This window comes from Labeo rohita, chromosome 18 (genome assembly GCF_022985175.1).
Source record: "Labeo rohita strain BAU-BD-2019 chromosome 18, IGBB_LRoh.1.0, whole genome shotgun sequence".
NCBI classification, from domain to species: Eukaryota; Metazoa; Chordata; class Actinopteri; order Cypriniformes; family Cyprinidae; genus Labeo; species Labeo rohita.
In genome coordinates this window covers 5,029,871-5,046,235 of record NC_066886.1, presented here as the reverse complement: position 1 = coordinate 5,046,235, position 16,365 = coordinate 5,029,871, and the positions used below count along the sequence as shown (strand labels likewise).

At 33.4% G+C, this 16,365-nt stretch overlaps 2 protein-coding genes across 2 annotated transcripts; one reads left to right on the top strand and one right to left on the bottom strand.

Annotated features, from left to right (window-relative positions):
• Nucleotides 1-455: 455 nt before the first annotated feature.
• arf5 (ADP-ribosylation factor 5) lies at nt 456-5,032 on the bottom strand. Its single transcript, XM_051134935.1, has 6 exons — nt 4,802-5,032; nt 4,433-4,513; nt 3,484-3,593; nt 3,231-3,302; nt 1,677-1,802; nt 456-1,592 (listed from the first exon to the last, which is right to left on the bottom strand). The coding sequence occupies exons 1-6, from the start codon at nt 4,866-4,868 to the stop codon at nt 1,506-1,508; spliced, it is 543 nt and encodes a 180-aa protein (XP_050990892.1). The 5' UTR covers nt 4,869-5,032; the 3' UTR covers nt 456-1,505.
• A 1,943-nt stretch (nt 5,033-6,975) lies between these two features.
• On the top strand, nt 6,976-15,491 carry si:dkey-30c15.2 (uncharacterized protein LOC558938 homolog). Its single transcript, XM_051135478.1, has 12 exons — nt 6,976-7,127; nt 7,323-7,366; nt 8,227-8,290; nt 9,154-9,291; nt 10,431-10,538; nt 11,968-12,023; nt 12,164-12,292; nt 12,367-12,412; nt 12,494-12,565; nt 12,743-12,881; nt 12,993-13,063; nt 15,074-15,491. Exons 1-12 carry the CDS (start codon nt 7,092-7,094, stop codon nt 15,224-15,226), a joined length of 1,056 nt encoding a protein of 351 aa, XP_050991435.1. The 5' UTR covers nt 6,976-7,091; the 3' UTR covers nt 15,227-15,491.
• Nucleotides 15,492-16,365: the final 874 nt, after the last annotated feature.

Below are 16,365 nucleotides of genomic sequence, written 5' to 3'. Positions count from 1 at the left end.
TGGAATCTTAGATTTACTAATGTTATTTTCAGCTGTTTGGACCGTCATTCTGACGGCACCCATTCGCTGCAATGTATCCACTGATGAGCAAGTGATGTAAAGCTATCGTAATCTGTTCTGATGAAGAAACAAACTTATTTATCTTGGATGGCCTGAAGGCAAGTACATTTTCATTTTTGGGTGAACTATTGTTCTAGGGCAGGGGTGGCGAACTCCAGTCCTGGAGAGCCGCAGCCCTGCAGAGTTCAGCTCCAACCCTAATTAAAACTCACCTGCCTGTAGCTTTCTAGTAACGCTTCAGACCTTGATTAGGTTGTTCAGGTGCGTTTGATTAGGGTTGAAGCAAAACTACGCAGGGCTGCGGCTCTCCAGGACCGACGTTCGCCACCCCTGCTCTAGGGTCTGACACCAGAGTACATAAATAAAAAAAAAAAAAAAAAAAAGCATACAACATCTTTAGTTTTTATCAGATCTTTATTTTCTCACAGGGGTGGACCTTGTGGCACAGTTTGAGCAAGAGTAGGGCATTTGCCGCAGTAGGGAAGTGTACAAGGTCAGAAAATCCTGCTCAGGAAATGAGGACCCTATTGGTGTACTGGAGTGTCCCATACAAAATTCTCACTGAATGCACCTTAACTGCTGATATTTAAGGTGCCAGCATACATACATACATACATACGTTTGACATGAAAAGAGAAAAGAAACATGAAGCAGGCTGAAGAAACAATTCATCCCGGTCCAAAAAATCAAGCAAGATATTATGATCTGTTTCGAATGCTTTCAACTAAAACATTTACTCGCATATTGTTCAGTGGAGGTATTTAACAAAGGCGGTTAGAGATCATTGGGCTAATCAATCATGGATAACTCCATATTGCTGTCAATACTTCATGTACCATTTTGTTCCAAAGAATCTGTTGGTGGCAAAGTCCCTGAAACAAGACTTAGGAGGGCTCAGCAACAAAAGTTAATGTGTAGCTTTGCAAAAGAACCCCCTGGAATCAAATTAACTGCCATGAAATGGAATGTTCGTGCAGCGGCGAATCCTGCGAGATTCTCGCTAGTCAAGTTAGGCAGCACTGCAACAGGGATCTTGGAGTGAGCATCAATGCACAACGGCTTCTTCCTGGCATGTACTCGCTCTTTAAGCTACAACTACTCCAAACTTGGATGAGAGGGATGCCTTGACCTGGAATTCCTCCCAAACTTCCTTTGTTGTGCCATAATGCTCTCACAGTTATCAAGTAAACGTGCAATTTAAGCATTATCTTACAGTCATGAAAAACAATCAGATTTGTAAGGAATTAAAAGAACATTAGTAGGAATACAGCATAGAAAAAGACAGATAAGATAGATTAGACATGATGCTGAACACTTGATAGCTCCACACACACGCACGCACTCTCACACAACACTCACTCAAGTTCTTCAAGACAGAGTCTATCAACCAACACACTCCCGGCTTTCTAAAGTTCACACACGTCTCGCCACTATCAGCAGGCACACTAGCGTTTGGAGAGCTCGTTTGATAACCAGTCCAGTCCTTCATAGAGTCCGGTGCCTTGTGTGGCACAGGTTGCTTGAACATACCACTGTGGAAACAGACAATGGATAATTAAAATGCAGTCGGTGTTTAAATAAGTGCATGTTGGAGTCAATGGAGTAAGTGTGTGTACCGTTCTACTGCGTAGACTCTGCAGCCCAAGTTTGTCTGTGAGTTCACTGACAGCCATGGCATTAGGCAGATCCTGTTTGTTTGCGAAAACCAGCAGCACGGCATCCCTTAGTTCATCTTCTTGCAACTGTATGAATGAAAAAAAGATCAATAAATCAAAACACATTTATAAGGCTAAACATGTATTGTAGGGAAAGTGAGCTGCGAGCCACTGATTGCACATTAAACAACTAGTATTTTTGTAATAACAAAAGTATTACATGGAACAAAAAAAAAGGTTTTGAACAGTAAGATTTTTAATGTTTTTTCCAAGCCTGCATTTATTTGATCCAAAGTACAACAAATAGATATTTTTACTATCTAAAATAACTGTTTTTGATTTGAATATATTTTAAAATGTAATTTATTCCTGTGATCAAAACTAAATTTTCTGCATTAATACTCCAGTTTTCAGTGTCACATGACACTTCAGAAATCATTCTAATATACTGATTTACTGTTTAAGAAACATTTTTTATTAATATCAATATTTAGAACAGTTGAAAACATTTTTTCAGGATTCTTTGATGAATAGAAAGATCCAAAGATCAGCATTTATCTGAAATAAAAAGCTTTTGTGACATACAATATACCATTCAAAAGCTTGGGAGTCAGTATTTTTTTTTTTTTTTGGTGGGGGAAAGAAATTATAGAAATTAATACTTTTATTTAGCAAGGATGCTTTAAATTGATCAAAAGTGATGATAAAGACATTATATAATATGTTGTTACAAATGTTACAAAATATATATATTATAATGTTACAAAAGATTTCTATTTCAGATAAATGCTGTTCTTCTGAACTTTCTATTTACCAAAAAAACAACAACAACGAAAAAAAAAGATCAACTGTTTTCAACAACATCATCATAAAAGTTTTTTGAGTAACAAATCAGAATATTGAATGATTTCTGAATGATGTGACTGGAGTAATGATGCTAAAAATTCAGCTTTGAAATCACATGAATAAATTACATTTAAAAATATATTCTATATAAATAGAAAACAGTTATTTTAAATAGTAAAAATATTTATTTTTATAATATATTTCTGTTTTTGCTGTACTTTGGAACAAATAAATGCAGGCTTGATGAGCACAAAAACATTAAAAATCTTACTGTTCAAAAACTAATAATAGAAAGAAATAAGAAATTTACTGCAATTTTTGTAGGCTTGTCATTGATTTTATATATTTATTTATGAAAAGTTGTTACACCATGTGTGAGCAAAGTCAGTAAGGTTTTGTCCAATGCAATAACATTAACTTGCATATTTTGGTATGCTAGTCAAAATTACTACTTTCAAAATGACCGGAGTACAAGTGGATTACAAGCAAAAGCGTCACAAATTTATTACATGGATTTTTCTCAAGATGCTTTGGTTACAAAATCTCCACTACAAACATAAATGCAAATGTAAACATTTTGTAACTTTTGTAACTCAATTTAGGTTACTGAGGGTGTTTAATGTAATACCTGAAGATTACACTGAATGCTCAAGATAGAACAATTCTTACCATTTTTGAAAGCTCCTCTGCAGACTCTGCCACTCTCTCTCTGTCATTGCTGTCCACCACAAAGATCAGACCCTGAAAACAAAGGAATCAAAAAATTAGCAAGATGCTTTAAATGAACTACATTCACAAAAGCACAATAGTACCTCTCTGCACATCTCAACCAATATTTTACTCTTTAAAGATTTTAGATCAGGATGCACAAACAGCTAAGTGGCATTTTGGCCAGCAAAACATCCCTAAATAAAGACCTCACCTGTGTGTTCTGAAAATAGTGTCTCCAGAGAGGACGAATCTTATCCTGACCGCCGACATCCCACACGGTGAAGCAGATGTTCTTGTATTCGACAGTCTCTACATTAAAACCTGTCCATGGGCAGAAAAAATACAGTTTAAGAAAACATTACTGAAGGTGCATCACTGGCTGATATTTGGCTGTTAGGAGATTATCAGTTGATGACTGTGTCTAATTGACCTTTTGGTCCCTCAATTACTGTAGCTCACTAACACACAAAGTGAAAGTGCATCTGAAATAGTTTTACCATATTGTTAGATAATTTCTGTAAAACCTTGTGATAAGGTGGCAGACAGCAACAGCTGCTGAAGTATGATCGGTCAGTGACGTTTAAGGCGGAGCTTAGTGACAGGTAAATTAACAGCAGAAGCCATCCAACCTTATGTCAGCTCCAATACCTACTGTCAATGAATAAAATACTTTGTATTTTCAAATACTGATACATTTTGAACAAAAATAAAAGTGTATTTAATGTCAATAATTTAATTTTATTGTACATGTTGTCAGTAAGTAATAACTTAAAATATATTTAAACAGAAAAGCTATTTTAAATTGTAATACGTCACAAAATTACTGTTTTACTGTAACTTTGAAATTAATGCAGTCTTGGTGAGCCTCCTTTTAAAATCATTAAAACGTTTTTGAGCACCAGTGTACATGTATAATGTAAATAAGTAACACAAAACATTATTTTTAATCATTTCCAAGTGCAATTTCTCCCTAAAACTCACACTGGAGTTGTAAATGTGATGGCAGTGACATTAGAGATGTAAAAAAAAATGGTATCTTAAAACAGATTCAAATATCACATATTAAGATTTAATAACGAGCTTTTAATTGAAAAACCTTACATTGTGAAAGAGTGAGTAGAAAATGGAGAACAATCACAGTAATGATGATGTAATCTCACCTATAGTTGGGATTGTGGTCACAATTTCTCCCAGCTTTAGCTTGTAAAGTATTGTGGTTTTACCTGCAGCGTCCAAACCCACTGAAAAAACAAATAAAACACGTAAGAAAAGTAAGAAATCTGTCAAATTCATCACAGGCGTGTGATTTACTTCTGATTTTATCCATTCATACAAACTGAAGCTAGCATGCTAACATTAGCCACTGGCCAAGAAATCACATTAACTGTTGAATTTCAAAGCGTACATTAATAAAAATCAATCATTCATAAATCACCTCATCTTACACTCAAATATTACCCTTTTTCTTAATTAAACACCTATCATAAAAATACATTAGAAAGATAGTGTAATGTGCTTGAAACACTCACCCATCAGTATTCTCATCTGTTTCTTGCCGAAAAGTCTCCCGAAGAGCGATGAGATGGTCAGACCCATGATGATTTAAAAGAAAAAACTAAACCCTAACGATAAGCGAAACTATAAAGAATATGTAAGAACGTATTTTAACGAATATTCTATCTCTTTGTGCTCAGTGTCTCGCCGTCGCTTGACGCGTTGCCACGTAAGAAGAGGAGCCACCGTGGAAGACTTGGCGTCACTTCCTGCTGCAGTCGCACTCCGGGCAGTGACGTCATAATTATTCATAGCTTCCGATATTTTCTGAAACGCCCACGTGCTTTTTATTGTCTGATGACCTGATATTGTCTTATTCTCAGATTATTCAATGTAATGCCCGTATTCACGCTGAACCTGAATGCAATGGACAGCCTTATTTTTTATCTTAATTTTTTAGTTTATCAATAAAGCAAAAAACTATGACTAAATAAAAATACTAAAAGAGACTAAATAAATATAAATAAATTTATAACAAGAACCATGAAACTTTATTTATTCATTTATTTATTTATTAAATCATTCATTGTTACTATAGGCCTATCAAATAAAAATATACAAATTTTACATTATTATTTTTATAATAAATTTACTTACTAAAAAAAAACACTAAATAAATAAAATAAAGACTAAATTTGTAAATTTGTAAATTTGTTGCTATAGGCCTATAAAATAAAAATATACAAATTTTACATTACTGTTTTTATGATTAATGTACATACTAAAAGAGACTAAATAAATAATATAAAGACTAAATTTATAACAACAGTCTATTCAACTTTTATTTATTTATACATTAAATCATTCACTGATGTTGCTATAAGATATTAAATAAAAGTATACAAATTTAACATTATTGTTTTTATGATTAATGTGCATACTAAAAGAGACTAAATTAATAAAATAAAGGCTACATTTATACCAAAAATCTATGACATTTTTATTCATTCATTGTTGTTGCTATAGGCCTATCAAATAAAAATATATTTTAAGTTATTGTTTTTATGATTAATGTTGGTTTTCATTTTTCAGCAATCAAGCTGTCAACAATCAGGCTGTGATTTTTATATTATGTCCCCTTCACCCATTATTTTATATTATTTCGAAACTGTGTGATCTTTGTAGGCAATACCAAAACATGTTTCGTTTTTTTTTTTTTTCTTCTTCTTCAGTTCAACAATTACAAAGTGTACAGTATTTGGAAAACAATTTCCATCAGATGCATGTTCCAACTGCCTTTTTGACCAGTAGAGGTCGTTGCATACTAATTTTAGTGGCTGGGGTACAGTAAATTTGGGTCCGAGTATTTGCAAGACAACACACACACACACACACGTCTGGTTTATTATCTTTGTGGGGACTCTCCATGGGCGCAATGGTTTGTATACTGTCCACACTGTATTTTCTATCCCCTTACCCTAACCCTACCCCTAAACCTAACCCTTTCAGAAAACTTTCTGCATTTTTACTTTCTCAAAAAAATAATTCTGTATGATTTATAAGCTTTTGTACCCATGGGGACCTCAAGCCAGTCCCCACAATGTCAAACATTTCAGGTTTTACTATCCTTGTGGGGACATTTGGTCCCCACAATGTAGCAAAAACAAATACACACACACACACACACACACACACACACAAACACACACTTGTATATGCGGTGTACGGTCTCTCTGTGGGGGTAGGTAATGGTTTTTATATTGTACAAACTGTATTTTATATACCCTTACCCCAAACCTATCCATAACACTTAATGCATTTTTACATTTTCAAAAAACCTAATTCTGTATTTCATGCTGATTTATAAGCTATTTTCCACATGGGGACCAAAAAAGGTCCCCACCTATCCTTGTGTATATGTATATATCATTAAGTAGCCATTTGGAAGTGTTTATTTAAGAATTACATAATGTTTGTTAACCTGATCTGCTAATATTTATTATAGCCTAGAGTGATATTAAGAAGGTCGGTTTATGTTGTATCTCCATAGTGACACAGACCACACAACACCTACCTGCGAAACAAGCTCTGTAATGTAAAACACACGTAGTTTTACCCGCAAATGCATGGTTATGAAAGAAATGAGAGGAGCGCAGCTGCGACAGTACAGGTGAGACGACAGACGTCACGTGACCTGAGGTTCAACGTCCAGGTGAGACGGCGGGACTCAGTTCAATTCAGACAGCTGCTGTACATGACTGGATACACAACAAACAACGACGAGCTGGCATGTAGTTCATGGAATAAATATCAAATCTCTTCATCATGAAGTCAAGCGATGGATTAAGAGATGATGACATGGTAATTGATCACTTCATAATTAATTTTTCACCTTAAGTCTACAAAAATACTTTTTACATGACATGTGTCATTATGTGCCACTGCACTACAGATGACGACTGTCACACTTTCGACTTGATGTCGTTTTTAGTCTTAAAATATAGCTCATATTAAGCATATTAATGTTCTTTATTTTCGTCTTTATTGCTTATACAGATTACTGATTTGTCTTGGATCTACGTCTCGACTTTGAGTTTAAGGTGAGAAATATTTAACGTTATATCTGATATGTGATTCCAACATTATTATTTTATAAGCGAGTTGCTTTGAATACACAAAGAGAAACTATTACTTGCAGATAAAGTTATGCATTATGATTTGAGAGACAGTAACTCGCCTAACTCGCAGTGTGACTTCTAAATAGTGAAGGAAGGATTTTAGGAATTTACATGTGACATAATAGAAAGACACATGGGGCAAACTAATCTTTCCTATTATTTAAGAAAAGTCCCCTGCATGCAGGGCCTGTCATGTTGAGCTGTAAGTGTTGGTAATATTACCATTTGATGGAATAATTGTATTTGGTCTTATCATTTACAGATGTAATATATATATATATATATTAAATTGTATTATAGAACAAAATATATGTACCACATTAACATGCAAATAATTTTACTTTATTTTTGTTTTTAGTCATGCAAATTAGTGTTTTATGTGGCATTTTATGTTGTTTATGGCAATACTGTATCTCATGTGTGTTTACGGTACCTCTATACAGATTTGTGACCAGCCACAGCAACTGTATTTATTACATGAATAAAAACAGTAATAAAGAAATTTAACTTTAATGTGGTTAAAGCAGTAACATCAAAAAGAATGGATGTTACTTAAGTCAAATGTTCTATGTAACATCTAAATACGTAGTTTACAATGACAAAACTATATGTAAGTGCTGGATGAGGCAGAAATAGGTCAGTAAGATTGCATTTGCAGCTTACCAATTTACAGTGTAGGAACGACCAGGACGGAAATGGCTTTTAAAATCACAATTCTTAACTTGTGCTTCATGTGTGGTTCATAGGTTTATTATTTTTACCACTTTTTCTTTCTTTTGCAGTCTCATAGGTAGTTGTTCTGTTGTAGTGGTTTCCATCGTAAAGAGAAGGCATCTCAATGAACAGGTGAGTCACTAAAACATGAGAAAAAAATGTCATGTTGCTTATCTGTTTCAGTATATATATATATATAAAAACTACTTAAATTGGCAAAAAATTAAATGTTTTTATTAGTTTTTATTGCAGTTTTAGGCAGTTTTAGTACATCAACTTACAAGCTGAAATAAAACTTTTTGTATTTATTTTAGTTAATGTTTATTTTATTTAAGGAAAAGGAATTTTTTTTGTGGTTTCAGTTTTGGTTTCCTATAATAACCTTGATCTGTATGCAATAGTGAAAATGTCATCTTAAGGAACAAATCTGATTAAACCATTTTTTTTTTTTTTTTACCATTCTGTAAAAAAAATCATAAAAATAGGTCACAACGTACCGTATTTTGAATTTTGCACGCCACTGCATCATGTTTTATGGTTAACGGAAACATCCATAAAATTACAGGATAATGTCTTGGTTGAAAACTACCAGTGCGGTGTCTCTAAATAAGCACATAAAATACCTACTTGAATACTTCCAGCAGATAATCTGAATTTTTGTATGTACAAATCAACTGAAATGAGGCAGAATTTGATGGATCTACATTCCCCAGTTGAAGCACATTTAGAGTACATTCATTCCCCACTATTGCTGCAAATGTCAACAGGGATGGTCAATATTGGCTAGCAGTGTGCCTGTGCGCTCAAACGAAGTCCTTTGATTACATCACTGCATACATTTCTCTTCATCAGCATCACACCCTTTAGATAACTCCTTTGCAAAGTTCACAAAAGCATTAGCAAAATATTTCTTCTGCAGTCCCATTGAATCAGGCCTTCATTTGCAGATATGCAACATGTTTTAATGCTTCTCTGTTATTGTTCTTGTGTTACAGGCAAAGCCTCTTCTTCAGCTGGCACTGGCAGATTTCCTGGCTTCGCTTGTTTTGATGATCACCGCCATAATTAATTTACTCAATGAAAATTGGCTGTTCAGTGAAAGGATGTGCATGCGCGGATTGACTTTGTCTTTGGTGAGAAACTGCAGACATAGAAACATGAAATCAGTGTGGAAAAATAAGCATCTCTGGAGTGTACAACACATTGCCCTGTACAAGGCTTTGTTACGCAACGACTTCCTTGAGCGGCTAAGAAATAAACATCTCTGTGATAATGAGATGTTGGTGTGGAGTTACACACTAGATGTTCATTCAGTGCTTTGTAGATTTTCTGCATTACAACAATTGAAGAGCCTCATGTACGCACGTATAGAACACAGAGTCATGCACTGGCCTATAAAACCCTCATTTAAAACTGAGTTGACACAGTGGCACAGTAAAAACTTGAGTTTATTATTTACTTATTTAGGTGCATACATACTGAGAGGTCACCACGGTAAAGACACTGTTTATTAATACTGCTTAAAATACAGTCAAAAGTTTGGACACAGATTATGAAATTATAAAACACTACTAGCCAAAAGTTTAGAATAACTTAGATTTTTATTTAATGCTCACAAAGACTATATTTGATCAAAAACACAGTAAAAAACAGTTTATTTTAATCAGTTTAAAAAATGTAAATTTCTGTGCTGCAAAGCTGAATTTTCAGCATCAATACTTAATTCTTCAGTGTCACATGTTCATTCAGAAATCATTTTAATATGCTGATTTGCTCTTTAGTTATTAATAATGTTTCTTATTATTATCAGTGTTGAAAACAGCTGTTTTCAGCTTAATATGTTGATACATTTTTATGATACATAATGACATTTCTTTTCAGGTCTCTTTGATTAGTAGAAAGTTTGAAGGAACAGCTTTTATTTGAAAAAGAAATATTTTGTAACATTATAAATTAATTTACTATCACTTTTGATCAATTTAGTGCATCTTTGCTGAATTAAGATATGAATTTCTTCTTTTTTAATGGTACTTACTCCAAATTTTTGAGTAAATATATCATATAAATACTAATATATAATATACATTTATATAAGATTAAATTAAATTATACTGTTATATTATTTTATACATTATATAAATTGCATTCATGCACAATTCATATTTGTCTAAACTAATTTGAAGCAATGCAGCATAAGCTGTAATCAAACAAAATCAATCATGTGTGTCCAAACACAGTGGAGTTTAAGCATTAACTCTCTGTGTCTCCCCAGGCCTTCTACTGCGTCTCGTTTCTGCTTGTCATCATTTATGCCTGTGAGTCTGCACATGCGTTTCAAGGATGGAGGGAAAAACCAGTGCAGGAAGCATTTGAAACGCAGGTGAGCCAGGTTTTTCCTCATGAACATACACTCTCTGTCACTGTTGTCACTGCTAAATTAGATCAGTGTCACTATTACATAACATGACAGCATGAATGTTTGCTGACGCAGCAGTTTGGCAGAGTCTGAGACCTGTCAGGGTGTGCCACATTCCTCCCGCATCTTCTTTAGGTGGTCACATACAATTATTTCCATGCAGTACTTTTCTAAGAAATACCCTAGGAGTTTTTTTCTACCTGATTTAACCCTTGAGAATGCTAAAATGTTTTTGTAACCTAATGTAGTCTTATTAAACATTTATAATAATACTCAAAACTTGTTTATTTAGATCAGTGTAATTATTGTTAACTAAAACTAAAACCATTACAAACATTTTTATTATTTAAAATAAAAGAAACAAAAAAAAAAACTTTATTTTAGCTAGTTTCCAACATTTCTCTTTTTTTAGTTTAATATGAAATAACTAAAGTAAAACTAATAGATGAAAAAATAATAAAAACTATATACAAATATTTATAAAAAAGAAAAAGCGTAAATAGAAAATAGAAAAATATGTTTATTATTTGTATGTTTACACTACCAGTCAAAAGTTTTTGAACAGTAAGATTTTTAATGTTTTTTAAAGAAGTCTCTTCTGCTCACCAAGCCTGCATTTATTTGATCCAAAGTACAGCAAAAACAGTACAGTTCCACAATATTTTTACTATTTAAAATAACTGTAATTTATTCCTGTGATTTCATAGTTGAATTTTTAGCATCATTACTCCAGTCACATGATCCTTCAGAAATCATTCTAATATTCTGATTTGCTGCTCAAAAAACATTTATTATTATTATTATTATTATTATTATGTTGAAAAGTAGATTTTTTCAGATTTCTTTGGTGAGTAGAAAGTTCAGAAGAGCTGCATTTATCTGAAATAGAAATCTTTTGTAACATTATATATGTCTTTATCATCACTTTTAATCAAATTAAAACATCCATGCTAAATAAAAGTATTCATTTCTATAAAAATAAAAAAAATACTGACTCTAAGTTTTGAATGGTATGGTGTTTAATGCTACGAAAGTTTCAGATAAATGCTGATCTTTGGATCTTTCTAGAATCCTGAAAAAAATGTTCTCAACTGTTTTAAATATTGATAATAATAATAATAATAATGACAATAATAATAAGCAAATCAGCATATTAGAATGATTTCTGAAGGATCATGGGACACTGAAGACTGGAGTAATGATGCTGAAAATTCAGCTAGTAAAGATATTTGACAATATTACTTCTTTTGCTGTATTTTGGATCAAATAAATGCAGGCTTGGTGAGCAGAAGAGGCTGTATTAAAAAAACTTTTGACTGGTAGTGTATATACATACACATACATAGAGTTGTTTTTATACTTCTGTTGTACTAATTTTTCTGCATTTATTTAGTTGGCACAGTTATCACAAAGAAGGAGGAGGTTTTGTCTGACCTATGTTATTGCGTGGTGAGTACTTCCAGTTAGCTTTCATAAATGCATTTAAATACAATTTATGTAAAACTATAAATATGATAAAGTAATGCTTTGCAGTAGTTTTATTGTAGTGTTTATGTAATAATCTGTATGTTTACGTATCGTTGCTTTAGGCTTGTACCAATAATTGGATACGTCATCTACATTTGTACTGTTCAGTATATAGAAGCTACTCTTACGCCAGCACGCAAACCAACGCTGGCACCCTTGAATAAAGGACCTACAGCCAAGTTCTGCAACAGGTGAGAATGAGTCTCTGTGCAGTATGTGAATGTCTGTGTCATTTTACTTAATTCATGTCTGATTCCTCTTGCAGCTGCATTCTCTTTGTGCATCTCAAAAATGATTCCTGCATAACAGTGGTAAGAAATGTAGACACCATTAAACAAGTTCAGTAAATCACCTCTGAAACTGTTCTCATCATGCTGTCTTTTGTCCAACAGGATAAAGCTCATGCTAATTCCATTCGAATTTTCCCATTGACCAGTGTGCTGATGGTCATCATCGTCTGCACAGTGAGTACACGAGTACACGTTTATGAATGACACTGACATCATGTTTTGCTTGATGTGTGCCTTTAAAATAAATACCACATGGTTTGATTTTATTATTTAATGGAATGACATTCAAATACTTTACTGTAGGTGTTTCATGTGTATGATCTCCTTTAATGTGCATCTGTCATCCTGTAGGTGGTGTACTGGAAGTTAGAGAGCTCTTATAGGCAGTATAGGAACACAAGCATGATCACAATGACACAGAGACATTCAGGTGGGATTTGGTCCTCAGCTCGATACATGATCCTTGTTATCATCTTCTGCTGGGCACCAGGTCAGTACAATAACACACACGTGTTCTCAAATGCTAATACGTCTGTATATTAACCTGAAAGGTTGTAAATATTTTATTGAACTAAATTAAATCTAAGTTTATTTTTTTCAGCTCTGGTTGTCATCTGTCTATCTTTTAAAAGCAATACAATGAGTGAGATCTTCCCTCTGCATGTCATACAGGTAAAGCATGTTTTCTAAAACAGAATATAAGTATTTATAAAATGTGCATTAGTAACACATCTATGCATCAGTAGTGGGGATTTTCATTTGCTCTTTTAGCACAGTATTACATCTGTAGCAGACTGGTGACTGCCTTTATCAATGAGTCATTAAAATGTCCAATCAACCAATTCATAAAAACACTGATTCATTCAGGATCTAAATGAGTGTCTTTCTGTAAAAGTTAGTCATTGAATTGTTCACTCAACCAGTCTGTTCAAAAACGCAGATTGGCAAAAGATTGAAAAAAGTGACTTTCTTAATGAGTAAGTGACTGAATTGTTCACTCAGCCAATACTGTCTGAATGAGTGAGTCATTGAATCACTGAAGCATTCAGAAACGCTGATTCATTCAGGATCTAAATGAGTGTCTTTCTGTAAAAGTTAGTCATTGAATTGTTCACTCAACCAGTTTGTTCAAAAACGCAGATTGGCAAAAGATTGAAAAAAGTGACTTTCTTAATGAGTAAGTGACTGAATTGTTCACTCAGCCAATACTGTCTGAATGAGTGAGTCATTGAATCACTGAAGCATTCAGAAACGCTGATTCATTCAGGATCTAAATGAGTAACTTTCTGTATGCATAAGTCATTGAATTGTTCACTCAACCGATTTGTTAAAAAAACGCTGATTGGTAAAAGATCAAAACAAGTGACTTTCTTTATGTGTAAGTGATTGAATTTTTCACTCAACCAATACTGTCTGTATGAGTGAGTCATTGAATCACTGAAGCACTCAAAAACGCTGATTCATTCAGGAGCTAAACAAGTAATTTTCTATATAAATAAATAATTGAATTGTTCACTCAAATTCTGTTCCAAAACGCTGATTGGTAAAAGATCAAAACGAGTGACTTTCTTTATGCGTAGGTGATTGAATTGTTCACTCAACCAATACTGTCTGAGTGAGTCATTGAATCACTGAAGCTTTCAAAAACGCTGATTCATTCAGGAACTAAATAAGTGACTTTCTGTATAAGCCACTGAATTGTTCACTTAACCAGTTTGTTCAAAAACGCAGATTGGCAAAACATTGAAAAAAGTGACTTTCTTTATGAGTAAGTGACTGAATTGTTCACTCCACCAATTCAATCTGCATGCGTGACTCATTGAATCACTGAAGCAGTCAAAACGCTGATTAATTCAGGAACTAAATAAGTGACTTTCTTTATAAGTCATTGAATTGTTCACTCAACCGATTTGTTAAAAAAACCGTTGATGGGTAAAATGCTGATTCATTCAGAAATGAATCGAGTGGCTGTAAGTATGAGTCACTGAATCACTCCTTCAATTGATTCGTTCAAAAACTCTAATTTATTCCAACATAAAACAAGTGACTATCTGCATGAGTGAGTCACTGAATAATTCACTCAACTGATTAGTTAAAAACAGCTATTTCTTTCAAGAACAAAAGTGACTTGCTGAATCTAAAACCGGATATTAATTGCTCTTAAAAAATATTTTCTATAAAAAAATATTGTAAAAATATTAAGAGTATGCAGGTATTCAGTTCTGAATTCAGCCTTTGTCTGCATGAGTGAGCTATTGAATAATTCATGCAAAAACGCTGCCTTACTCAGGAATAAAAGAAGTGACAGACTATATGAGTGACTCATTGAATTATTCACTTAACTGATTTGTTCAAAGAAACACTGATTTCATTTAGGAATGAAACAAGTGACTGATTGTATGAGTGACTCATTGATTTGTTCACTTAACTTGATTCATTCTGAAACAAAAAAGTGACGTTGATTCATTCACAACTGTGTTACTCAGAGACACAACATTTGCGTTTACAAAGCTATAAAAAGACAAATTAAATAGCAATATTGTGTCTAAAATATACAGAAGGCCAAACTTGCTCACTACAAACGTATCGTTTACTGGACAGTTTGTATAAGATTGTTTGAGATTCATAGAAATAGATAGGTTTTAATCATGTGGAATATTTTTCCCGTGTGCTGTCGTTTAGGCGCTGTCAGTGTCACTCCAGGGTTTTCTGAACAGTATTGTGTACGCATGGAGACGACGCAATTTCAGAGACGCCGTGCTGGGGGAACGTCTGCCTCTCATGGCCTACTCTAACAGAGCCTTCTTTGACCAATCATTAAATGAGCCATCATAAAATCACAGTATGAAATCATGTACATGTTATGTTTTCTATTTTCTAAATGTTTTCTATTTATTTTTATATATATTTGTGATAACCATTGATAGAAAATGTTATAATATTTTGGCTGTCTGCACAACAGTAGTATACTTGAAATGTATAAAGCTACAGTGGCGTCTCAAAAAGACAAATTATTCGTTGATTATTTTTCAAACCATTCACCTTACTTACAATAGAGATATTATATATTAACTGTATATTTGATATATCAGATGCTCAACTGCAGTTTTGTTTAATAAATGTCTATGTATAGCCATGAACCAGTATTTCTAGTTTTCGATTGAACGATTTTGCAAGGTCATGTCTTACCAACAATGACGAAGCAAAGTATGCCTCAGGGTCACAGCAGTAAAATGTTTCCTGTGTCTCATAAAGCATTTTAATACAGAATAGTCAAATATGCACTGGACAGAATGGTTATGTCACATGTCACATATGTCACATGTTGAGTCGACAGCATGAACTTTCCTTTGGTTTCTGATTGCACACAATCAGATTATCCAAAACTGAAAGAATAATTAATTAAGACAAGATATATTTTAGTTGTGGTAGATAAGCCTTTATGTTTATTGTGTTTATTGCAGTATTACAGGGGTTATAAAATTCTGACATGTTGGGGAAAACAGGGTCATGTGATATATTACATAATTAATAATATTATATAATTTGTGATATCAAAAGTTATATCAAAATTGCTTCATAAAAACGCCCTCAGGCAAGCAAAGTGACTGAAAAATGCATTTCACACTGCTTAACTCCAAGTAAATGTGGTTCTAAACCCCAGCTTTATCCCCAGGTAAAGGTGTACTTTGGTTTGACACTGCAAATCAGTAAGAATAAGAACGTTATGTATGTATTGCACAGTGTTAAACGTCATCTTATAAATACTCTGGATTAACTTTTAACCCCAGGTAAATTAGGTGCAATGTGAAACGTGAAGCAAGATAACCCAGGATTGAATTTACCCAGGTTTAGAATGAATTTTAAGTGTGCAAAAAACCTTTATTAAAACATTAATTAAAAAAAATATATATATGCCTATGGATAAATTGATGAAAAATGGGAATGTATTCAGAGAATCATTATATTTACTG

Coding starts and splice junctions, on each gene's coding strand:
- arf5 (XM_051134935.1), bottom strand. CDS start 4,868: ATGGGTCTGACCATCTCATCGCTCTTCGGGAGACTTTTCGGCAAGAAA. Junction 3,303..3,483: donor ACTATTTTCAGAACACACAG/GTGAGGTCTTTA, acceptor CTTTGTTTTCAG/GGTCTGATCTTTGTGGTGGA. Junction 1,593..1,676: donor AGAGTCTACGCAGTAGAACG/GTACACACACTT, acceptor CTGTTTCCACAG/TGGTATGTTCAAGCAACCTG.
- si:dkey-30c15.2 (XM_051135478.1), top strand. CDS start 7,092: ATGAAGTCAAGCGATGGATTAAGAGATGATGACATG. Junction 7,128..7,322: donor GATTAAGAGATGATGACATG/GTAATTGATCAC, acceptor TTGCTTATACAG/ATTACTGATTTGTCTTGGAT. Junction 12,293..12,366: donor ACAGCCAAGTTCTGCAACAG/GTGAGAATGAGT, acceptor TTCCTCTTGCAG/CTGCATTCTCTTTGTGCATC.